At 44.7% G+C, this 26,437-nt stretch overlaps 1 protein-coding gene across 6 annotated transcripts in view; it reads right to left on the bottom strand.

The window, feature by feature from the left end:
• The window catches only part of LOC115401391 (unconventional myosin-VI-like), a 108,945-nt gene that overhangs the window by 34,710 nt on the left and 47,798 nt on the right, over positions 1-26,437 (bottom strand). For all 6 annotated transcript variants that reach the window (XM_030109535.1, XM_030109536.1, XM_030109537.1 and 3 more), the window contains exons 13-19: positions 11,863-12,020; positions 11,380-11,471; positions 10,495-10,567; positions 7,532-7,659; positions 6,586-6,681; positions 5,181-5,351; positions 172-210 (exon numbers count right to left, since the gene is read on the bottom strand). In XM_030109535.1, the coding sequence (XP_029965395.1) occupies positions 172-210; positions 5,181-5,351; positions 6,586-6,681; positions 7,532-7,659; positions 10,495-10,567; positions 11,380-11,471; positions 11,863-12,020 (757 nt within the window). The remainder of the gene's footprint in view (positions 1-171; positions 211-5,180; positions 5,352-6,585; positions 6,682-7,531; positions 7,660-10,494; positions 10,568-11,379; positions 11,472-11,862; positions 12,021-26,437) is intronic.

Below are 26,437 nucleotides of genomic sequence, written 5' to 3'. Positions count from 1 at the left end.
CAGGAATTCATGACATTCATCGCATCGGAGTGAGAACACGAGATACGTGCAGCCCGGGGAGGCAGAGCGTGAACCTGTTCACCTCTCGGGAGGCACGCAGCCGGAAAACGGCGCGGCTGCTGCGTTACATGAAATCATCACGAGGCTACATGAGCAGGACGAAACACTGACCGTGCTGCGGAGCTTTTCCAGGAGGATGTTCAGCTGGGTCTGCACGAGGAAGAGAACAGAGGGGGAAATCAACGATTCAGCAGCGATAATCTGCCTGAATGAAAACAACATGGCTAAGGTTAAAAATAAACACACTGCATACATAATATACACACATAAACACCATATATAAATATTATAGAGCATCTTTCTCCTGTAACATCAGATTGTAGAGCATCTTCCTCCCGCTAACTGATGGTTAAGCTGACTAACTGAACCAAAGTCTCACAGCTTTGTGCACATTATTAAGAAAACCCTTAATGAACGATAGTTTAATATGACACAACTGACTCTTGCAAGCAACTCATTGCTTTTAATTTGCAGTAAGAAACTGCTGCTTTTTAAACCAGAGTCCACTTTAATCACTTATTTACTTCCTGTAAAGGGCGCATAATTGGTAACAAAGAGGAAAACCTTTTAATCTGATGAGAAAATATTAGCTGACAGAGACTAACAAAAGTAACACAAACACAGAGCGGATTCCTCTGTGGCAGCCAGCAGCAGCGAGAAAAGTCAGCTTGTTTTCAACACCTTGTAAACTTTAAATGTCCTTTTAAGTGCTTTGAAACTACCTGGTGTAGAAATGGAAATGTGCATCTTTGAAAAATGTGGTAAAAAGCTGCAGTCTGGCTGCATAACGCTGGAGGTGCTGAATTATCAGCGGTGTCTTTGGATGAGGACACCCTTGTTATGATGTATTCGCTGTGTGAGCAGAGACAAAGCCGTGCTGTCTGGATGTAATAAAAAGCTGCGTTCCCTCCGCAGATTCCTGTCGTCTCCCTCACATCCGTCCCCGCTCGCTTCCGTGCGACTGTCCTCCTCCACCTCTACACCTATTCAGCCTCAATCAGAGCCGGGACGGAGAGGAGGAGGAGGAGAGGTGGCGGGGTGAGGAAAACACTGCAGGTAATCAGACGTCAGTCGGGCTCCGATTCAGCGCCGACGTCCCCTTGAATAACTTCAAAGAGTTGTCTGAGTTCACTCCAGAGAAAACAGCATTCAGACACACCGATATTATCAGCGTTTCATGGAAATGTGTGGAGCTGTTCAGCTGTATTCATCCCAGCATCGACTCTTTCTAACCTTAAAGCAAATATTTCTATTTGTGGGTTGAATTCTAAATGCTAGTGTAGATTTTTTGGACACTTTTCCCATCAAAAAAGTAACAATTAAATATTTAATCCGTGTCAATAATAGTTCAGTTGGCTTCATGATGCCTTGTAATAATTGTCACAGTAGCAAAAAAAGAGAAAAAACACATTTATATGATTATTCAGTAAAGCTACATTAAATGCAAAACGCTTGTGAAGCTAGGCGTTTAAGTTAAATACGCAATTAACGTATGTTACAGAAGCAAAAACACGGTGTTCCATACATTTAAAAAAAGGTGTCAAAACCATGAAAAAGTAACCTTAACCAATCATTAAGTTTAATTGTAAAATTAACCAAGAAAAATCAATAAAACTCACAATTGTTTTAAATATTGACAGTCTAAAGAACTATAGCTCACACTGAATTAATGAAATGGATAATTTTCTGTGATCTAAAATATCGAAATATGTGCATTTCCATTGTTTACATCACTTTAAACTAACATCTGATGCAGCTTTATATATATATATATATATATATATATATATATATATATATATATATATATATATATATATATATATATGTAACCTTGCAAAACAGTGTTAAACTGTAAATTCTCTCAGGAAACAAACTGCTTTCACAGCACAACCAGTCATGTAATTCCAATTGAGACCACAAGGTGGAACAGTGAGTCATCACTCATTTCTTCAGTTGCAGACAACAAAAAAAAGTCACTCCAACTAAATGAGGCCTTTGAAAATTTTGAGACGAGAGAAAATACTGCCATCCAGTGTGCAAAAACAGCATCACTCAAACAAAAAAAAGTGTTCAATTATTCACTTCTTCTACAAAAATAGCACAAAAATTGTGCTTCCCTGGTTTCAGATGTCAATATCTTCCTGCTTCTCAGTTTTCTCCACTGTTAAAATACAACGCACACCTCGGCAATGTCTGAGCAGTCCTGTATTACCGGTCTGTGCCACTAGGTGGAACAGTGAGTCCCTCACACTCTGTCTATAAGAAGCAGCAGATCTAAGAAAGGAGAATCTTGGTGTTGGAAACAGCGCCACGTGCTCCAGGCTGTTTGAATTCCACATGTTAGCCACACTGTACCTGCAGCACGAGCGCGGAGATAAAAAGATGTTCTCATGAAAGCCGAGCGGACGCGCTCCGGGATCTGACACGCCGGAGACGGGCGGCGATCGGACGTTCTCAGAGAGCATCCGTGATGTATCGCGCATATGACTCAAGGTGATGAAATGTTTGTACATCAAAGCCTGCGACGTTCTGCTCTCTCCTTGTGCCGTCCGCTCGGCCGCTCTCCGGCTCGGACACCACTCCCTCAGGAAATGTGCTTCTTTTCTTTTTTTTATAAAACAAACCTAATGATTTTTAGTGATTGAGTGGATCCGCGCGCTGCGGTTTTTGGCTAACCTTGGTCCTGGTTGGATGACGCATCTGTGGGTGTGTAAAGGTGAGTTGGGTAATAAGGATAAAACAGAGGACCCCAAACAAAAGCAGCAGTGAAACTATATGAATGCCGACAGCTCTGATTCAGATGTGCTGTGACTTCCACCCGACGTGTTTCCAGCCTCATGCATCACTGAGATGAAGCGGTGCTTCCAGGCTTCAGACGCCGACTCTGCATTCTGGATAAGTTGGTGTCTCCCGCGGGTTTGGCACCGGTACGCCCTGACTCTCTGTCCCGAGCTCTGGTTTGCTGATCCAGCAGTTTTTTTCGTTTTTTTTTTTTTTTATATCCAGCTTGACCGCACACATTGTTTATGGAGCCAAACTCTGCATTTTAGTCCCCTCTGAATCTGATAACCAGATTTTTACTGCTGCACACGATGTTATTTATGAGAACTACGATAAAAACTATTTTAAAAAACTGAGCATTCTTACTTTCACAGTCAAAAATACCAAGTCATTGTCAAAAAGTTGAGTTTTCAGTAGCTCTGAGTACCGTTGTCGTGTAAACAGACGCCCAAAGCACAATCAAATCCTGCATTTAACTTTAAAGAGGACATACTTTTGTTTCTCAGACTTTTAACAGTTTCATACGGTCATTAACTGTCATGTACTTGTTTCCCTGATCCCATCCCGTCTTTTCTTCAGCACTAAGCGATCAATTTAGTGATTTATAGACAAAGTACTGTTTCAGGTGTGTGTATACACACACACACACACACACACACACACACACACACACACACACACACACACACACACACACACACACACACACACACACACACACAAAGTTTGTTGCACTCTTTCATCAAACCGTTCCATCGGTTCTACGTGTTTGATTTTTCGATCTTTCATCGGCGTTCTAAAATGTATGAAGGCAGAACCTCACAGCCAATTACCGATTGCCAATTATCGACCGGCCCTGCCCCGTTATTGACGAGCCGCCCGCATGGCAAGCTATAACCAATATCGACTGGCTCAGGAAGGAAGCCAATAGCTTTACAGTAGTAGTCCGATGATTAAAAAGAGGGAGAGGGTGCAAATCCACATCATTTCAGAGGCGAGGACAATAGAAAACGCAATATTGAGCCCAACAATGCAGGTTCTCAGTTTGGTTAGAAATACTTTGAGCGTGGACAAAAGCTGATTGATCCTTCCTTGGCTGGATCTGAAGGTCCCATTTAAACCAGGATTAAAACCCCGTCTTCGTCCTGGACTTGCTTGGTTCTCTCAAACGTTTCTCCACTGAGGAGCAAAACTCCTCAGAACTGAGAAGTTTCTCCAGACTCTGCCAATTAGGAGCTGGCGTTGGCCTCGGGGTGTTCAGTGAATACGGCTCCAGGACTGGAGCAGTGCACTCTGGGAGAGCCGAGGCTGAAGGAGCAGCGGCGTTTCCTTAGGAGACCGGCGCGAACCGGCTGACCCGAGGTTTTAGCCGCCGCCGGAACGACGAGCCGGCGGAGTCACGCCGACTCCGAGCGCGAAGCAACATCTCGTCTAATAAGGCGAGGCGGCGAGTGTTTTGACAGACGGCACGTCTTCATCAGTCAGACGAGGCGGCGGCGGCAGCGGGGGCTCTTAATTAGCCGGCGCTCGGCTAATAGCCGCACAGTTTGCAGAGCGCCATTTACCCCAGAGGCAGCTGGATGGCGGTGAGCAGCAGCGATCCTCACATCACAATACTGAAACTGGATTCAGAGGCACCTCAAAATTCACTGCTTACACATCGGCAGAACGCGTTTCAGAAACCTCTCATGGATTTACAGGAAGTTCCCAACAAGTCTGCTCCAGGAAGGAGAACGTCTGCGAGGAGGAGGAGCCGACAGCCCAGCTCCACGAGGGTCTGTTTACAGAGCTCACTGCCAGGCCATTCAGCTCAAATTTTAGCAAGAAAGAGACAAAACGGCATTTCAAGAGGGACATGTACCAGCACTTTATAGAAGAGTGCTGAGAAAACCTTGAAACTGTCAAAACCATGAGGTTCATTTTAGATTCTTGTGTCAGAATTTCAAAACAAAGATGGATTTATGTGAAAAATCTTGAGAAGGTGAGAAAAAAGTTAAGCTGTTCATTAAAAATGAAAGGTGCCGGTTAATATCCAGATATTTCGAATGGATGAGGTCGTTCACTGTTCCAGTAGGGTGATATCACAGTGTCTTTGTTTCCACCTTTAGATAAAATCTGTCGATCATCCGTCAAATTTTTGTCTGAAGGCTCTGCAGCTCCGACTAGTGGTGGACGGCTGCATGACAGCTAAGCTAACGGTAATCAGCTAAAACATCTAGTCAAGTCCAGTGAGGCGGCAGGCGTTCATCATTTACCCAACGAGTCCCAGCATTCAAACAAAACCTCTGACGTGAGGAAAAAGAAACGGTGACAGACTAAACGTAGAAGTTTCCGACCTTGAACTTGTTCCCGACGCTGATGAAGCTGAGCTTCCCGGCCTTCTGCTTGACGTCTCTGCTGTTGTTGGAGTTTTCGAAGAGCTCGCGGATGAAGCGGTCCTTGGACTCGCTGATCAGAGACTGCAGGGACATGTGCAGAGCGTCGTTGTTCTTCTCCACGAACTGGGTCTGAGGGGAAAACGAGCCGTCGACACACAGTTCACATGCCACGTCTCTAAATGGTAACAAGCTAACGTCAACATCTCCAAAATAAAGTTTAAACAAGAGTAAAGCTTGAATGGGAAGCTGAAACAGACTGTGTAAAAAAGAGAAAATAAAAGGAGTCAACAGTGGAGTCAAAAAGTGAAGAAAGATGTTCTTGAAGGATGACGTGATTTCTTTTAGATTAATGCCCAGACAAAGTTGCAACACAGCGAACTGAGCTGAAAAATGAGACACTTCAGCTCCGCCTATATGACAACAAACAGAAGATTGTTGTTTTCTGTTTTCTAAGGGTGGCAAAAGATTAATTTTCTTGATTGTGATTAATCACAGGATTTCCAGACTTCATCGCAATTAATCACATTTTAAATTGTGTGTTTAAAATTCTGATGTTTTGCATTTGAATGCAGTTTTAAGATGACAACGTAAAGGATTCATCAGTCCAAACAGGAAGCTGCGATTCTGCAATTTTAGATACAGTCGACCTCCATTGAAACTGCAGCATCGCCTCTTAGTTAGGGAACAAATGAACATAAAGAATTTCCTTTTTGACCTTTTTGGACATTCTTTCAAAATGAAGTGGCATGTAGACCAGTTGAATACAATATCTATGCCGAATACAGCTTTCAATTAAAAAAAAAAAAAAAAGCCCAAACCCTACTTTACTTCTGTGATTAATAAATCAATTAATTAAACTAAATTAATCAAAAAATTAGCTTAAAATTAGCAACCTTGCATTAATTAATTGCGATTAAAGCGATAAACTCTGACAGCTTTACTGATTACACAGCGGTGATGTAAAAAGACATTTTCAAAATGCTGCCGGTTAAATGTAAAGTTTTTTTTCTGAACCTAAAAGCAGAAACGGCTTTTAAAGAAACACGGTAAAGAGGATGATTGATGTTCCAGCTCAGCCTCTGCGCTCTGGTCCGTTCGGGCAGCTTGTTTACTGTACAAACATGAGTACACAGGAAGCGTCGCCATCATTTAGAATCTCCTCACGGCTCCCTTGTTTGTTTGTTTGTTTTTTTCAGGATCCAACAGGACCCGAATGGTCACTCCCTTTCATGTTAAAAACGCTCTGATCGCCGGTGTTTTCCGCAGCCCGGCGATCAAAGAGAAGAAGTGGGGAAGAAATTATTTTTGGAAGGAAAAAAAAAAAAAAAAAAAAAAAAACCAAAGTGGAAGCTGAGAAACGCACCGTCTCGTAGCACACGGCTCCTGCAAAGTGTCTGATAATGAATCCTTCATCGTCCCTCACGTTCCTGTGGATGGCCAGCTTAGACTTCCTGGGCACCTGAGGGACACACACACACACGTAGGTGAACACACACACACACACACACACACACACACACACTCTCTCCAGCTGTCAGACTCAGCAGAGTTCCTGCATGTTTTCCATTTACAGCAGCGAGTTAATTCCCGCTGCCGTCAATCATCCTCTGCAGGAAATGAAGATTAAAGATTCGGTGTCAGCAGTTAGAAGCGACGTCCTTCACCCAAAACCCACTGAACTGGCATCGGTCGCCACGGCAACGCCGACACTTTAAAGCCAATCCGACAGAGCGCTTCACCACCGAGGGTTTTAAATCAGCTGTTTGCAGAGATTTTTTTTTTTTTTTTTTTTTAACATTTTCACAGTAATCTCGACACATTCTCACGACGTACAGGAAGTTATGAAGCAGATCTGGTTTTTCTGTTTCAGAAATCTTCCAGAAGTAGTCCTCACGCGGTTAACTGGCTAGTTTAATCAATACTGCAATAATTTTTAAAGAAGGAGCTGAAACAAGGGAGAAATATGTGGAATTCTATGTGTCCGTCGAAGATATATATATATATATATATAATTAAATACGTTGATTTCAATGACTCCTTTTATTGTTTTGGTGCTTTAAATTATTTAGCTGGTGCAGCACAACTTCATCATTTGAAGAAATCAAGAGATTGGAGCAGGTTTAATGATGAATTAAACATATTGTCAGAATTCTATATCATAGAATAGTTCAATTCTGTTTTATTTAAACCGGATTAAATGTGTGTCCGACATGTCAGTTTGGTATCATCCAAACTGATTTTCTCTGCCTAAACTGAGCCCCTCTTGCTGGATTTCGCTTCCCGGGCCGCTCGGTCGCTCCTGGACTCACGGTGAGGCGGAAGTGGTTCTTGTGCTTGTTGTGCACGGTGTCGGTGAAGTGCTGGTCGCTGGGCTGAGGTAGCCGGTTCTCTTCGTCCAGGATGTCCAGGATGCCCACCAGCTTGGCCTCCACCAGGTCTGCATGGGAAGGGGGAGGAGGGGGGGAGACGGGAGGGGGAGGGGTGAGCAGTGAGTGAGGGATCAATTAGAGCCGATCGGATCAGAGGAGGCCGATATGGAGACGGTTCAAAACTCAAATAAAGTCTGAGTGGAAGAAAAGACGAGATCTTCCCACAATCTTCACGACCTGACTAGAAACATGACAGCTAGTTCAGTTTTACTAAATTACTACCATCACTTATACTAATACTAATAATCCATCTGTTCCAGTATTAGTACTAGTATGAGTAATAGCAAAAACATTAGTAACTACTACCAGTATTAGTAATAATAGTAGTAACAGTCATACTACGAGTAGTCTTAGCATTAGTAGTAGTTGTTGTCATTGTCGTACTAGTAGTACCAAGAGTAGATCATAGAAGTAACAGTACTAATAGTAATATCACTACTAGTATTAGTATAATAAGTAATAGTCGTAATAGTAGTACTAGCAGTAGTAATGGTGGTATCACTACTAGCATTAGTAGAATGAGTAGCAGTGATAATGATATTGGTAGTAGTAGGAGTAACAGTTGTATACTAGTGTAGTAAGAGCAGTAACAGTAGTAATATTACTAGTAATAGTGCCGTAATACTACAAATGTCATTGGCATTACTAGTAGTAGTCATAATAGTAGTATTACTACTAGTGTTACTATGAGTAGTTGTCATAATAGTAGCAACAGTAATGGTAGTGATACTAGCAGTAGTAGTTTCCATGTGTGCAGCTGTCATTTTTAATATGCTGCTGTTATCGAATGCAAAAGTTTGCTGAAACAAAAACTAAGTCTTCAGTCGACCGTTATGTTAACAAATTTTTATAGTGCAGGAAAATAAGCTAAACTGTTACCCGCAGACGCTGAGTACTTGTTGAACATGAGCCACTTTTTGAAATGTCTGAGTTAAGCAGTAAAAGCGTAAAAAAGAACAACAGGATGTGATGGAGGACGACCCAGTATCCCCACGCCGTACGGAGGTCTCTGTCATGCTTCCTGACCTGAATCAACTAGTGGAGGCTGCTTTACTAGTCCTTACGGAGGCCAGAGGAGGCCCGAGCGCCGAGCGGCAGCCACGTTTCACTCCAGGAAAACAGAAACTAAACCTGTGCAGACTCTCCGCCATGCAGCTCCTCTGCTCAACAATCAGAAGTTTCCACTCTGGCGAGCTGCCGCGGATCCTCTGTTTATACAGAATTCATTTTCTGCCACATTAAGTGTGATTTTTATGCTCTCTGATGCCGCGCAAACAAAGACGAGCTTCCGGCTTTCGCCGCGCCCGCCGAGAAGCCAAACAGATCAAAGTGTTTGAGCGATCGGGGAGCGAGCGGCGCCGTGCGCGAGCTGCCCGACTCCCTCCGTCAGCAGAAAGCCGCCATTAACCTCCGTCACCGCCGATCACCTCACATCCATCCCCCGCGGTAATGAAGACACGTTTGGAGGACAGGAGGGGGATTCACGTGCTCCGGGGGGCGCCGTCACTCACACGCCGCGAGGAGGTCGAACTGCGGAGGCGGGGCGGGTGTGAGGAGATGATGGCGGGCAGACGGCGGCGGTGATGAGCAGCACGAGGCTGTGGAAACACCTGCCTCCCTGACCTCGCAGAGCCATAACCAGATCGACTGATGCCTCATTCACGCCACAATATTCCCATTTACATGGCTATAAAAATCCTTCTCATAATCGGATTGTGAGGTCAAACGGATTGTAAATGTCTCAAATAAAGTCAAAATCAATTTTTTTGTGCAGGGGGGATTACATATCACTTATTTCCCAGTGTTCTATTGATTTAGCAGCCCCCAGATGTGCTTTACATTCTCACACGCCAGTGCAGGAACTCAATGGGAGCGATTCTGTGGTCCAACACGTGGACAGACGGGCGATCGAATCGGAAATTCCAATTGAGGGACGACCCGGTCTGTTAACTTGACTGTCGGAGGCTCTGACTCCCGTGAGAGGGGGGGGGGGGGAGGGGAGAGGGGGGGGGGGGGGGGGGGGGGGGGGGGGGGGTTCGTCCTGAAGCGTCAGCATGTTCCTGTTAGCAGCGGATTAACCCGCTCACTCAGTGGAACAGAACAACCCGACGGAGCTTCTCGGAACACAGACAAAATGTCTTCAAAGGCCAAATGACCAAGTTCAGGCCATCTGATCCAACTCCAACCTGGACCACGGAGAACGGGAAGGTACCTGCTGCTGCTGCTGGGATCCAGGGAGTTCAGGACAACGGGGCCTGAAAACACCCTGCCAGTGTGAAAACCTGCTGCCGTACGTCTGTTTACACGACAACGGTGCTCGGAGACACTGAAAACTTTTCCGTCTCTATAGGAACGGAGAAAAAAACTCTTTTGAAACTATGCAACTGCATTACACAGTCCTAGTAAATATTCCTTCATTGCATGCTCAGTAGATGGTGTATAGAGAGTAGTTTTCTATACACACAGGTGCGTGTGGGGTTTCATTACAAAAACTAACAACAGCACCAACTAGTGGCCCAACATGCTAAATACACCCTTTTTAGTGTTTCTGCCATTTCTTAAAATCATTTTCAACACGTTGAAAAATGGAAAAAAAAAAGGAACATTTTCACTCAGAAACGCTCTTGTCTGAGCTGAAGTCTGATTGCAGGGGCTGTAAATCTCTGGTAGCCGTCAGCGTGAGTGCATTTGTCCGCTGACTGACGTGCACGGCGACGACGTGCTGCCAGTTCAAACCCAAAGTCGTGTCTTTCCATTCCGAGCGTGTAACCCGCCGCTCGGCCTCCGGAGGAACTCGCTGAACTCGAGCGAGGAGCCGCTGAACGCGGGGCGGCGAGACGCACCTATGCAGTCCTGATTGTCCACGTAGTGCACCTCGTTGACTCCCAGCCCCTCCCGCTGGTACAGCTCTTGCTCCTGGAAAACAGAGGCCAGGCGGTTCTAATGAGAACCTGCAGGAGCGTTCGCGCCGCACTCGTCTAATGAGGACGGGCGCGAGCGGCGATGGCAGGATGAAGGTGTTAGCACTGAAACCCTGCTCATACATGCAGTACTGACACTTTGAATGAAAATTTGTGCTTATTTTTTTTGGTAGACTGACTCATTAAACATATATACAATGAAACTGAATGAATTAAAATGTGTTTCATAACCCTAAGCTAGAAGTAAGCACTTAACTCAAAACTAACTTATTTAAGTTTTCAGCACAATGATAACAGATCTCAGGGTCAACACCTTTCTTTTGATCATTTCTTTTGCCAGAAATAACTCTAAATGACAGTAACACATTAGGCATCATTATTTATACATCCGTACTCAGAATCAACTTTCACAGAGGGTTATTTACGTATCTCCAGAGTTGCATCTGGAAACTGCACGATCAAAGGAAGACCCAAACAGAAAACTTCACCTACGTGTTGCAAAATTGCAAATAAAGTGAATATCGGGAAACTTCTTGACATAAACAGCACTCAACCCAAAAGCAGGCTCAGAGGGGTTTGATCTTCAGAAAAAATATCACTTTCATTTGAAAAATACGAAACCCACAATTTAAAAAAGCGACGTCTACTCATGGAAAATAACCGTCTGCAGGGATTAAAGCACTTAAATCTATAAATCCTGAGTCGTCTGTACGCCCTTGTCCCCGTTTGTGTTTCCTGATGCGTCCCTCTCTGTCCCCGAATGGAACAAAATGACAATGATTAGAAAACGGCGGGTTGGGCTCTCACCTCCTTCAGGATGCGCTCGTTGAAGAACTGCTGCAGCTTCTCGTTACAGTAGTTGATGCAGAACTGCTCGAAGCTGTTGTGCTCAAAGTACTCTGCCAAGTGGAAGTGAGAGGAAGAGGGTCAGTCTGACGCGGCGGCGGCGGCGAATTAAGAAATCATGCAAATGCCTGCTGTGATTGCAACGCGACATACGTTGAGAATAAACTGTGAAGAGCTGAGTGTGTTTGTGGCTTCCAGAGAAGCAGCTGCAGCTTCAGCGGTTTTACAATAGAACACAGGACTGCATGTTTTCAATAGCTACAGTTACAGCAGACTTGCAGTAATCTGATCGTAAATCTTCCAGCATGTAAACACTTGGATCTGATTGGATTGGTCCAAAATGAAAGGAACCAATCTGATCACTTAATATAGTTTTCATGTAAATTATAGATTATAAAAAGTGTTTTTCTCCTCTGTTTTCAAGAACTGTGGTTCGAGACAAACCGAAGCCAGCGATGTCCAGCACGCCGATGAAGTTGGCGGAGGAGTCGAAGGGGAAGCACTGGTTGACCCGGGTGACCACGTGGTCGAAGAGGCGGCTGTAGACGGCCTTCGCCAGGGCGTCCCGGGCATTGTTGGCCTGCTCCACTTTGAGCGGCACCCTGACGACGACACAAAGGAGGAGAAAACGGCGGGTCAGAACCAGACGAAACAGACGGAAGCTAGAAGGGTCAAGAAAACAAATTCAGGACGCTCCATCAATGTTTTCTTCATCTTTTTCAAAAGCACAAAAAAATCACAGAAGACTTCCACAAACTGCTGGTGTAGAACGAAGCCACAGCTGGAGAAAATACAGACTAAACACAACAAGAAACAACAAAACAACAAGAAAAACTGAAGAATTGCACAGTTGTTCAGCAGATCTGCAGTGGAAGCTCCGTCTGAAGCGTTAGACTTCTTTGGAATCCACTCTCTTTAAAATGTTGCTGCGTGAGCGCAAAACTTTCCTCAAACTCGAAACATTTGGGTCTTATTCTGTCAGTAACTAAGTAAACACGCAGCTAAGTCAGTAACTTGGTACATCGATCGATATGTAATTGTGGAACTAAATAAGTAAACTTTATCAGCGGCAGGAGAGAAAGATGCCGTCCCCTCCTGGTAAATTCCCCCCTGGGGGGGGAGACCCGGAGTTTATCTGCTGCCGAGCACTTTGGAGCTAATTGCTTAAAAAGTGAGGTTATAAATCTGCCGGCGGAGGATGAACCGAGTCTTCCTGCTCACCTGAGCACTAACCTCTGAGTGAACTGCTCTCACCTGCCTCTCCAAGCGGATAATTATGTTAGTGACAGCTGGAGAAAGCGAGCTGGAGCGCGAGGCGGCGGCGGCGGCCATAAAGCCGGCGCGGCGGCAGGGAGCTCTGAGGAGGTGTTGTAATTGCTTGCGACCGTGAGCCGTGCCCAGCCGCCGCAGACAAAAAGAAAATGACCTGATGGCAGAGATAAAAATTTACCGCGTTAATCTGCCGCGGGGCTGAGAGTTCCCGAGCTGGATCTGCCTTCAGACTCTCCCCCGGCTCGACTCGCAGGGCACTCCAGGACACGGCGGGAAGTAAGTCCACACTTTCCAAATCCATCTCCATCCTCCTCCTACTCCTACTCCTGTCCTGGAGGCAAATTATCTCCTCTGCACACACCTTGTTAAGCTCTGGGCCATATCGGGGGGAAGGGGTGGCGTCGGGTGCCTCTCTGGGGTTTCTCCCAACACATTACGCTGTGTTAGCATGACCCGCTCGCCAAGGGAAAGCCACACGACGCCGCAGTCGTTAATTCACTCCGGTGCCTGCACTCGCTCGGCATTTTCCCAGCAGAACTCGCCGCCGTGCAAAACTTCACACATTTCGATTCTTATCTGTCACACACATAAATCAGGGAGGTGTCAGGTTTATTCTGCGGGGCTGAGCAGAAGGAGGAACAGGGAGACCTCCGAAAAGACGGCAGCGGCTCCAGCAGAGTCACGATCTCAGCCTCTCAAAGACTCTTCCAACGCCGAGCACGAAGGAGACTGGGAGAAAAATATAAAACTTTAAAACTTTTGCAAACAACTAATTATGCTATTCTCAGAGCGAGCTGACTCCAACCAACCCAGCATTGCTGCCATTTGCCAACCAGTAAAAAGCAACATGTCCACACGAATGAATCCATACATCCATTCACATATACACGTTATTCAAGCTGGAGTTAATCCCATTGCTGCAGCAAGGATACTTCTTTTGACACATGTAAAGGGTGAAATGGGGGATAATTTGCTTTTCCAATAAAGGGAGCTTCTCATGGTGTTTTCCCGAGCTCCCATAATAATAAATTCTTCAGTCTCCTGTTGGAAGGCCGGAGGCCTGAACTGAGCAGATTGATATTTGTGCTCCATTGTCCCCGACCTTTCACTCAATGCAGATCCAACATCTGTACAATAGTGCAACACATGAAAAATTCAAAAACACAAGTATTTGGCTTCTGCGCCAGATGTCTCAGATGCCTTGTTGGATATTCCCACATCCCCTTACTGTTGTTCAGGGGTCATCGGTTTTCTCCACCACAGAGGTCACGACCCCCCCCCGGTTCCCCCTCCGTGATTTCAGCTCCTGGCCGTAGCTCCACCAACGCCAAACAGCAAAATAAAAACAGGAGGCGTTTGGTCGTTTCCACAAAGTTACGAGCGCCAAGTGGGCCTTAAAATTGAACCCGTCACCTGTGAACACTCCCGGCGCTCCTCACCTTCACTCCTGCCCTTGTCCCCGCTACCCGCCATGTTTAATTCATGCGGCGGGCCGGAGCGCCTCGGCCAGAGGTTTTTACCGCTGCGGTGAGGCGCTCTCATTTATAAACCAAGAGGTCTAAATGCCAGGGCAGCATAATGTCAGAACACTAATCATACAAGAGGTCTAATACCAATTCCCCCCGAGCCTCGGCGCTGTTTTCTGCAGCTTTCTTCCTCTCTGTGTGTAATTACTGTTGTCACCTCGTGTAGAAACTGAACTCGGCGCCGCGCTGCAGCTGCTGCTCGGCTCCGTCCTCAAAAGATGCAACATGAGGGGGAAATGGACTTCAAATGGGACTTTTTTTCTCCTTTTTTTTTTACCATTAAAGGAAGCGTTCTGATGTTCCAGCCTGGACTCACATCTCTTCTGACTCCACAGCGTTAGACTACATTTAGAAGCAGCTCATTTAAAGACATTTACAGCTCATCCACAGGTTCCGGCTGAACGCACGCTGAGCCAGTTAAGCAAAGATAACATCTCTCTTTCTCTGTGCTTTGGCCATTTGGACACAGTTTCAACGGTCACCGGGACACACAAAAACACTTTTAAATATATTCAGAGTGGATTATTCACATTTCAGCACATTAAAGGAAAAAAAACAAGTTGTTAGATGTGATTTCCTTTACTTCATCTGCAGCTGCATGTGACTCCAGCAGAGATGTTAAACCCAAATCATCCACAGCAACTTTTTAAATGCATGTATCAAATCTTAAGACAAGAAAAACCCATGTTTTCACTGAAACTTTAAAATTCAAAAAGCAGGAATAAATAACTACATATAAACAAAGTTCCACCTAAAGCTTGTTGACATACGAATTCAGTGGAGTTTGTTTCACAGACTGTACTTGAGTTGCAGATTTCATACTTTGTAGCGTTTGTGTTTGTGTTGTGACATCTGTATTTGTGTTGTAGGCCTTGTTCTCCATGTGTGAAATGTATTTGTATTTGTGTTGTGATATTAATTGCCTTGTTTTGTGATATTTACGTTTTGTTTTGTAGCTGTTGTCCTTGTGTTGTGATAATCGTTTGTGCTGCAGTGTTTGCATTTGTGTTGTTTTTTGTGTTGTGGCTTTTTTATTCATGTTGTGGCTTTTGTTTGGTTTCTGACATTTGTGTTGAAATATCTGTTTTTGTGTTGTGGCATTCGTGTTTGATTTGTGACATTTATTTTGTTATTTTGTTGTCGCTTTTGTCGTGATATTTGATATTTGTGTTTGTGTTGAGATATTTATTTGTTTGTGTTATAGCTTTTGTTTTTGTCTTGTAACTTCTGCATTTGTCTTGTGATATTTCGTATTATGACATTTGCTATTTGTCATGACTTGTTTCTTTTGTTATTTTGTTGTTGTGACTTTTCTTGTGTTGTGGCTCATGTACTTGGGTCTTTGCTTTTGTACTTATGTTTATCTTTGTGTTATGCTTTCCTGTTTGCAATGTGTGTCTTGTATTTGTGTTGTAGCTTTTATATTTGCTTTTGTGTGCTGTAGCTTCTGTATCTGTGTAGCAACTTTAGTCTTTGTGCTGTACACTGTGTTTACTGGCATTGAGCCTTACCTATTTGTACTGTAGCTTTTGTATTTGTGTCGCAACTTTTGCATTTGCACTGTAGCTTTTGTACTTAAGTTGCACCTTTTGTATTTGTGCTGTGGATTGTGCGTTGCTCTGGCATTTCGTGCCTACCATACAGGTTTTGCTATGGATCACCATCTTCATGCAACATTTTTGCATATTCATATGACTTTTTTTTTTTTGTACACCAGAAAAATTTGTCCTGCGACACTTTCGACTCATCCCACAACTGCTCTGAGGGCTCCCAGATGGGCAGCTTCAACTTTCTGTGAAAACAAACCACTTCAGAGGAAATATGTTGCTAATTTTGCTCTGCAATAACCAGCAAGGCTACATCTGGTGCGAAGCTCAGGCTGTTTTCCACTTTAAAACAGTCCCAACTTCATTGTGCTATAAAGCGAGTGAAAAGGCACCACTCAAAGCTTTAAGGTAGAAAACCCTCCAGCTCCTCAGTGTTGAACTGAGAAATGTGGATGGATGTGCCAGAGTCGTAAACGTTTCGACGGGTTTGTTTAAGGCTGAAAACACTCGTGCTCCTCCACTTCCACACGCTGTATCCTGTCGACCTCATCTGGCAGGGTCACTGTGATTGGCATCTCTCATTATCCCTTTGCATCCTGTGAAATTACGCCTCCGTTAGATGTTCTCCGTGCAGAGTCGGGTGCCGCCCTGCCCGTCTGCTACTCGAATCTCTCTCGCCACCTTTTCCTTCTTTATCTCACCGACCGTCCGCCGTCAGTCTCTCGCTCGACTCGTCTAAACTCGATTATCTCCTCAGTGTCTCGCTCCAACTTTCTGTCCGACCCCAGAATCACTTTACCTCACTTTCAGCCTCTCACCTGCTTTCACGCTCATTATTTTAACCTTCTCGGTCGAGCCGGCTAAAGACATAAAATATAGTTCTAGTGAGTGCAGAGGCCCAGAAAGACCCATCCAAGGATAATCTGATCAAGGCTGACGATTAGCTTTTGGTTCAACGCTCGGTCCAATTTCAAGACAGACGAGTTAGGGCTCTTGTACTCCACACTTGTTCAAGTCCAGATGGAGCTCTTTCTGCATGTTCTACCTGAGAGTGCATCGGTGTTCCTCACACAGTCAAAGCGTGCATTTGAGGTCAGGATATCCTGACTGGGGCATTAGCTCCCAAACGAAGCAATATACACCCACACTCGGTGTATTCACCTGTAGTTACGCTGTTCAGCGCTGGTCCGGTGGTGTTTTACTGAAAAATGCCACGACAGGAGCAATGAGACTGAGAGAAGGAGCTTACAGAGGAAACTCTGCAGAGCTGGGGGCAGACGAGGAGACAGTGGGATTTACTCAGAGCAACAAATTTCAAATTAAATAGAGTTGTTGATCCATCCACCACCCTGACCGCCTCCCTGGAGGGGGGCTGTGTTGCTCTTCAACACTATCAGCACCACATGGTGCTCTCAATAATTCCTGGCACAGCTAGAAATCATTGTGTTGTGACTGTGTTTCATGACATTCAGCTTTAGCAGCGAACACTCTCGTGTCCTTACAGAGTTTTACTATTGCCTCAATTTCTCCTGTTAAAAAAAAAAAAGTCAGACAAGACTTGAAGTCACTTGGACATGACATGTAAATAAGGTCTTACATGAAAAATACAACCACGACTCAAATTTTAATTTCAAATCTTGACTTTGAGTATTTATCAGTCTGACCGGCTGCCTTTAAAATGATGTTCAGAAAAAAAAAACACAGACAGTCCTAAGTGTTCGCGTCTGCACAGCCTCCACCAACAGCAGCTGTCACGGTTCTCTTGAGGGTGGTTGCCACGAAACAACAGCACAAGCACCAGCCGAGTGCGCCGCTAATGACCGTTTGACTGCGAACGGTGTAACCTTGTATGTTCTCGACTGCCACGGAGGGAAATGAATTATCTTGTTAACACGGGGAGAAAATGTCTTCTGACTTCTTTACAGCAGCTTTAAAAGCATCAAAAGGTCGCTGACAGCGCTGGTGGCACAATGAGTCACTTTGTTGACTTGTAATTAGTCGACTCAGGTCAGAGCGCTGCTACAAGTTCATTACGCAGTTAGTGTGCTGTTTGTTTCAATTATCCTGTCATCATGCGCTTATGTTCCTCCAGACCTGACATTTCTCTCTGACCAGAGACTGAGACACTTTGTATTTATTTAAAAACCCTCTGAATAATGAGCACAAATGTCCCTGAGTTGTCAGATTAGCAGCAGGTGAAAGTGAGTTAGTTTTGCAGACTTTAAAAGAAACTTTCCTCCGGCTGAGATGAGCTGTGACCTTTTTCTGTAACGACTCTGAACGGACTGTCAGGAGATTAGAACAGTTGTTTTTTATGGTGTCAATCCAACCATTTGAAGCACTGTTGTTGACATGTGTTGGTCCCCCTGATAAAGTTAGAAATGCCCTCTTACATCTTTACATTCACCCAGTAGAATGTTATCAAGCACAAGTGTTCGATTCAATTAAAGCAGTTTTAGGCCTGGTTTTAGTTTTATCTCTACTTTGAACTGTTTTGGGGGGGTTTTCCCAGTCTGTGTTTGGTCTGATTTCTTCGGGGGAATGGGTTTTTGACCACAGTTTAGCCTGGTTTGGTCCAGGTTTTAATTAGTTTTCAACATTGGTCTATTGCTTTCAAACGGTTTCCAAAGGTCTTTTGACCTGTTAGTGGTCTAGTTGTTATTTAGCTACAGTCTGGTTTCCATTGAATTATTGAACAGTGTTTGTTCAGGTTTCTATATAGCTTCAGGCTAGTTTTTAACAGGTTTTGACCTGGGTTTCAACCAGTTTTATTATTGATTAAGGCTAGAATCTGAATTCTGGACTGGGTTTACTGTTTATATATTGCTGTTATTAAAACAGTTGTTGACCTGAGTTTGGAGTGGTTTCTAAACAATTTTAGGTTTGTTCCTAACAGATTGTTGAACTGGATTCAGCTTGGTTTCTGCATAGTTTACAGTAGTTTCCTAAAGATTTTCAGTCTAAATTTCGAGTTGACCTTAACTAGTCTTTGGTCGTGGTTTAGCCTGGTTAACAAACTGCACCTCAGACCAAATCAGGACCTTCTGAGAAAATCCTCATCACTTCTGCACGTGTGAAAGCTCCACTGATCTCAGATCCAGATCTTCCAGGCGATCTCTCCCCTCCCTAAATCCTGAGTGTCAACTTGGACTTTCCAGGACTATCCAACAGCTGCGGTGAGAGGACGTTATGTGGAGCACAATGCATCTGGACAGCAGAATAAGGAAAGCGAGTCAGAAGAAGCACAGAGAAAGAGTTGGAAACTGTCTCTTGGGCAGACGTGGGGAAACACAGGCGCTCATCGATAGATGGTCAGAAGACTGTAAATCGCGGTTGCTTGTGGTTAGTTGTCAGCCGCTGGCCGGCTACTGGGGCGGGACTTCTAGTTTCGATCCACACCAATCAAGTGAGCCGGATTTCTTCCTCTGCCAGTCTGGTCAGTGTCTGTTTCGGCCGACAGCGCCCCCAAAAGAGCAGCTGTTGTAATTACATGACCTTGCCCATGTGTTTGGTCTGCTCTCGAGTGTAGTGTGCAGCAAGCCAAACCAAGAGGGGTTGTGAAAATTCTGGCCTTCCTGAGAGAACCGAGTCCTGAACTTTCCTGGTGTCAAAGCAGCCTAAGAGTTTTCAACCTAATATTAGATGGGGTTATAACCAGTTTCTACCATTTCTCTGACTTGAGGTTGGCTTGGTATCCAGTCAGCTTGTGGTCACTGCTACCAAATTGGCCTTACATTTAGTGCCTTGATGTTTTAAGATAATATAGTGCTTTATGATAAAACAAATTAAATATCTCGAGACTCTGAAGGTATCCACATGGACTGACTCCATATTGGCCGCATGTACAGACATGTAGGACTTATGTTTCGGCTTCAGAATGTCCACTTGTCAACTATTATTTCATATATTTGAAACACAGCCGAACTACTGCATTGCATCTCAATCCCAGCCTTCTCCTCATCCTCTCCTCTCTGCTTTGACAAACACATCTCCAACAACACACTACCTTCCCTGTACACATGCTCATTTATTTAGTTTGCTTCACTGTCACGGCAAAAAAATAATTAGATTCCTGTTGCTAAAGCGAACAGAGCAGAAAATAATACAAAGAGAGCGAGAGAGAGAGAGAGAGAAAAACACAAATGTGTGGTTTAATTTTGACGCTCTTTAAATCTCATCCCCCTCCCACACTTGCTCTTCCTCTTGTCTTTCGTTCTCCCCCTCTCCCTGGCTGTCTCTCCCACTCTCTCAGCCGTCTGCACTCCTTCCTTACGTAACCTAAATAAATAACCAGCTTAGGGGTGAAGCAGCCGGCTGGCGGGCGTCCAGCCCGCTGCCTCACAGGGATTCACCCACTGTTTGTCATTTTATCCACTTTCGCCAACTGTGAAATTACAGCAATAATCCTGTGAAATTTTCATATAAATCAGCAACAGTATGGATTCAACACGGGCAGAGTATAACGCAAGAGCGAGCCAACCTTTAAATAGTCCGGCAACGCTTCGGCGCCCTGAATACTCCCGAGCGCAACTTTCAGTACCTTGGTTTGACGTACATTTCAGAGGTTAGTGAAGTCCGTGTATATAGCGAATTTCAGGACATTTATCTTACAGGTTTCTCTACTTTTTAGAAAAACCCATTCAATAAAACAAATGTGAGAATCCCAACACCACTGGAAACACACACGTCAGTGGTGAAGGTTCCTATGCAAGGTGCTTGCAAACCAGAGAAAGACACTTGGGTTTCAGTGTCTTGCCCAGAGAGACTCGGGAAAGCTGAGATGGGGATTAATTGGCCAACGCTGGCACTGAAAAATGATCCACTCCACCACCTGAGCCACAGCTCTGCCCTAAAGACACGGGCAGATCGAGCTGCCACGTCTCTGGACAGCTCCACCCGCAGTCGTGCCAAGGATATTCAAGAATCAGACAATGACGGAATATAATCCACAGGTTTTGAAGAATTTGTTCATCTATATTTTATCACTGCTTTTTTCAAAACGGGATGAAAAGATATGGCAACCGCTACTCGAGATAACTGCTCATTATTTGAAGCGACTTGGGTTCATTGTCTGAGATGGGGATTGAACTGCTGACTCTTCCAATGAAAGATGACCCACTGCACCACAGCGACGGAAAACTTTGTCTGAAATCAAGGCAAAGCTAATCAAGCGTCTGGCACAGGCACGGAATAAAATTCTCCAGTTTTAAGTGTTTGTTTACAGGCCAACTTCATCGTTATGGTTGCTGAATGCAGAGTGAGCCAGCCCGGTGGACCTCTGCATACCAACAAGACAGAAAGAATGAGGCTTTTAATTGGCCTGATAGCATTTAGAGTCGCTGGTTGCAGCCCGGGCGGAGGCTCAGTGGCGTCGCGGTTAGCATTGAGATCAGTGTGGCGAGGTGAGTAGATGATCCTGGTGGTGGCCTCCCCATTTCTCCTTGTCCATCTGGTTAAGTGCTCCTGGGCAAGACACTGAGCCCCAAGGTGCTCCCAGTGGTGGACGAATTGAGTGTTGTGGGAAATGATTTGAAGTCAAAAAGTACGACTTAAGCGAAATTCCAACAAGTATTTACTGCAACTGGGTTCCAGTTTTGAGTTTTCTGGGGAAAATGGGCATTTCAGATGATTGGTGAACTGGCAACTCCAGATTGCCTCTATATGTCTGCGTGGTGATTGGGGAAGTGCTTTGCCCAATGTGAAGAGGGGATACGGTGTTTTATATGTTAACCGTTCTGAAATTCTGAGCACTTGCAAAGCCAGACCATGCTGAGCATGATTAATGATGAAGAGCGCATTTCTTACAATATTAATTGTTTCCTGTGTAGCTGCCCAGTGGTCTCACTCATCCCTGAGGGGGACAAAGATGCTAGAAACTAGTCTTTTTGTCTCCAACCCCCTCAAACCATCTGCCACCACCAGAAAGTCTGTCGCCTCCTTGTGCTCAGAGGATCCTTTGCTTTCTTCTCAGTCAAAAGGTTTTTTTCTTTTTTTTTTTTTTCTTCAGGGGCTTTAATGGAGAGAATAAAACATGTTGGAAGTGATTTTTTTCCCCATCAGCTTTTCATTCTTCCCACCATCTGCCGCCAGCACAGACTCCAGGAGCTCAATGCTCATCCACTCCGTTCTCCACGAGGCAATCCAGCAGATTTTATAGGTATAAACTGGTGGTGTAACAGGATCTCGAGGGGCACTTCTCAGCTCGGCTTTCTGTTTGTACTTACACCAAAAAGGTCAATCCATCAATGATACCCGCAGGAGACAAGCTGCACTCTGAATTTATTTCCTTCTGTTTACATTGTAGAGGTTGGGAGAGGCAGACGGGCCTCGCCGTGTTTGTTTACGCTCGACTTTAGCGGCGATATCAAAGCCCCGACCGTGACGCGCAGACGCAGAACATTTGATCCACTTTAAAAGTCCAATCCGTCCGTTCGCCGGGGACGGGACGTAAATGACATGCAGACGTGGCGTCGAACGGCACCTCGAGAGACGCACGGCGACGGGAAGCAGCTTTTAATTCTTCGGGGCCGGCTCTTCTCTCGCCGCGGATGAAAGAGTAGAAACAAACGTTAGCGTGGGAGGTTAGAAATCGAGGCGAGTGTCTTGGCATTGGGCGGGCGAGCGCTGGGGTCGAGCTGCCAGCACAACAATCGCTGGACTTTCGAGTGACTGAGCTCAGGCTGAATGCAAACAGGGGCTTGGCTGCAGCAGGCTGCCTCCATGTCTGTGTTTCTATATCGAACCGCTGCTCTCTGACAGAACACGCCGACAATGAATCTGTCAACTTTCGGGATAATGCAGCAATCAAGCGAGAAACAGGACGATTCAAGGACAATGGAAATGCTTTGAGCTGCGACCGAGGAGGCAAAGTATTTCTTGATGACTTCTAAGTATTTGTTCAGTATTGAAAATGTCAGTAATTTACCAGAGATAAAAGGTGGGAAAGACAGTGTCGATGAGAAAGTGCTGCTTTTCCAAAGGAGATCCCATAGGGGGCGCCAAAGGACCTCAGCATCAGTAGAAATATTTTACCAATTCAAATGGAAAATTGAGCAATGGGTAAAAATGTATTCTTTTCAAAAGTACTTCTATTAAACCGAGTTTCTTTACATGTTGTAGAAAGATGTTTCAGTTGTTAAATCGAGGGTGGCGCAGTATATTGCAAATTTATAATTTATAAAGATTAAGATGAGCGATAGCCATGGCTTCGTCATTGTAGGGATAAAAATAGGAAGTGTGACTGGCAGCAGGGTGTTGCATCGTGGGTGATTTGGAAGAGAATGTTGATAATTCTGACTAAAAAATAAGCAGATATATGGACTAGTGCTTAACAGTAGCTGCTGAGAAAGAGCACTTCATCACAACTAAGAAAAAGGAAAAAAAAACTTAAAATCTCGTCAAACAGAGCAAAAAAATGAAATAGAAACAAATCAATTGAATATAATAACTAATCGCAAACAAAATATGTAATATATGAAATCATAATAGCGAGTCACGTCAAGACTTAACAGAAAAATAAGGACAAAGTAGCAAACCTTTCATGTTTACATCGATACACTCCCTTGTGTATTTCTATCTCATCTCTGTTCCTCTCTGTATTTTCACTGCTGTGCATCTGAACCTCTTCCAGCCGCAGGTGTCCCGGTTTGAACCCCTCGTCTGGGTTAAAAGGAGCTGGGAGAACCGGCGTGCTGCGCGGCGAGGACGCGAGCGGCGTGCTGTTTTCTGCAGCCTGTCTGGTGGCAGATGGGAGCGTCTCTGCCCGCCGGTCTCATCGTCTCCATCGCTCCCAGGATTCAGTCATTAAACGCTTTTCGAAGCCTCGGCGAAAGAGCAGCGCGGCCTGCTGGGAGGGACGAGGGCTGCTCGGCTGTCTGCAGAGCTCCGGGCAGGCCCGAGGTCGGCTGGAATCCTGGGAGCTCTCGCTCGGCGCTGAGCGGCGAGCCGGAAAAACGGCATAATGCTGGAGCTGCCTCGCCGCTTATCTGGCTACGCTGGAGCCGATTCTCCGAGCCGTCAGCGGTCCGGGCCGGCGCGTCTGCTCCGAGACGCTCCGCTTCCCGCCTCGGAGTCTGTTCGGGGCCTTATCTGTCGCGCCGAGTCACGCCGGTGTCCAAACGGACCTTCGCAGGGAATCACCTCACGCCTGCCGCAGCCGCCCGACCGAAGCACAGCGAACGCTTCAGAAGGCACAACAACAACTCTCCGATACAGCAGATCACACCATTTTTAGTGAAGGAAAATACACCACGAGACAGAAAAAACACAGACAAGACGTCAACAGGAAGCAGCAATAGTCGTCTAAATCGGAGCTTTTAATTTCTGAATAGGTAACTTTGATTCATTCATGTTTCAACTTGATTATCACCCAGGAAAAGGCTCCAGATCAAGAGTGTCAGATGTATTTCAGTTCAAGGGCCGCACGCAGCACAGCTTCATCTTGAGTGCGTAAAATCCAGCCATGATAACCTTGAAATATCAACTTTAGAGTTTTCCTTTGCTGTGGCGCAGTGTGTGGGTGGTAAAACAGTCTTTCATGCATTTTCACAAAAAAAAAAACAATTACTATAGAAAGTGAATACAATTCCAACAAAAACTCAATTAATGAAACCTTGTGGTTCAAAATACAGTGAAATGTTAAAAAAACTGCAGCTCTGCTGTAGTATATGTGCACTTCCATATGTGCATGTTGCTTAATGTACACTTGCAATTATTATTAGTTGTACAAGTGTAAATCTTACACAATGTATATGCATACTTACAGTGTTATATGTGTACTTACTATATAGTATGCATTATTGTATTTGTATAGTTTAGCTATAACTTGTGATTTAAATGTGCCAACTGTGAAGCGGTGCTTTCCTGCTGCTGTGTAGATGCAGCACTGCACTGCTGGTAAGAAGGGAGAATATATACCTTAAACACAGTACATGAGTCCTCCACACCCATGTGGGTTTTTCCAATTTGTGTTTAATCATTTCAATAAATGTGGTGAATTCCATCGTTTAATGTAGTATAATGTATGCAGCACCTGAAACATCAGATATTACTCTGAGGGATTCGATAAAGGAGTTTGATTAGAAGCGTTTTTTTTTTTGTTTTTTTTTAATTTAGCTGAATGTTATATGTTGCGGCACGCATGACTGATACTTCTGAAATTCTCACCTCCAGGAGGAATTCTCCACTGTAAGTCTACGATTCGATCCACACTGAGAAAAGGCTGTTAAGAAATGTTTTTCAGCAAAGTCAGAGTCTGGAAAATCAAATTATCGTACATAGGAGAACATGGAGATCTCGGTGTGTTTGCTGATTGTTCCATATGTGCCGTTCCATCCACAGGAGGCGTCTCGCACTTCGCCGTGTGATGATATGAGCCAGAGGAGATCATTTCAATGCGGTTCCGGTTTATCAATATCACTTCATGTAAAGTGGAGTAAATAGAGAGCGAGCTGGACCCAATCGATTGGTCAGCCGGCGGCCGCGGCACTTCAATGATCCTCCCGGGTGAAGTGTGTGAAGCGTAGCTCCGAGCTGTTTGCAGGACCGCTCGGCGCCCGGGGCGGTGTGACGGCGGCCGGCCACCGAGTGAATCTGAGGCCGTTCGGAAGGGTCATTCGAGGCGCCGCGTGACGGATGAGAGTCCTAACAGCGGCACTGGTGCACAGTGATGAAGGAACAAGCCCGTTCATGTTTGTAAGACTGTGAGCTTTCTCCAATTCTAATTCCGCTCATGTTGAGTTGCACAGGCTGCAAAGCAACAACTGGAATTTTCCTCTATAAGACCTGAATTATCTAAATAATACAACCAACCAGCCTTGAGACTTGAAGACTTTCCTTCCGTTTTGGGCGTCAGTCTAAGGGCCAATCCCAATTCTACCCCTTCCCCCTACCCCTATGATATGCGCGTACACGAGGCTTAAGGGCTATCCCAATTCTACTTTTTGAATAGGGGTAGGGGTAAGGGGAAGGGCTATTTCACCCCTTTCGGCGAAGTCTGCATCGATCCTCCCTATTCTCAATAGGGGTAGGCGGAGTTTCACATTGGCCAGAAAAAAACAACATGGCGCCCACCACGGAGTCGCACAAATGTTCGCTTGCTTTCTGTATACTATTTAAAAAGCTATAAAAAGTGTATTTGCTTCACTGAATTTATAGATATACTAGTGTGACAGTGTCCCAGTCATGGATTAACATTTTAGCGCCGCGTAGCTCCGTTTCCAATCGTAAATTTGTAACTTCGGAAGAGCACTAATCGCTGTATTAACATCATCTTTTATCACGTTTTTAACGTAATATGTTTGACACAGGGACCTCCGATGAAACCCGACTTCTGATTCAGTTTAGAGGTGACAATGAAGAAAAGTTTTTGAAATCAAAATACAGCGCCAAAACACAATGGGAGTAAATTATATTATTCGTCTAAGCTATAATATGTTAGTAATAAAACGTGTTTATATAAACATATATGTATTACTTTAGGAAATTCATAAAAGAAAATGGCTTGGAAGGGGAAGTTACAGCCCAGCAAGCTTCAAAAAAGTGGGAGAACCTCAAAAATAAATATAAGGTAAATAATAATACCATTATTAAAAAATAAAAGTAATTTCTAAAGTAATTTCTATCATTTCTAATATCCATAATTTTTTGTTGTTATAGGAGCGCGGCGGGGCTTAA

The sequence above is a fragment of the Salarias fasciatus genome, chromosome 15, assembly GCF_902148845.1.
Source record: "Salarias fasciatus chromosome 15, fSalaFa1.1, whole genome shotgun sequence".
Taxonomy (NCBI): Eukaryota; Metazoa; Chordata; class Actinopteri; order Blenniiformes; family Blenniidae; genus Salarias; species Salarias fasciatus.
This window is presented reverse-complemented; position numbering and strand designations above follow the sequence as displayed.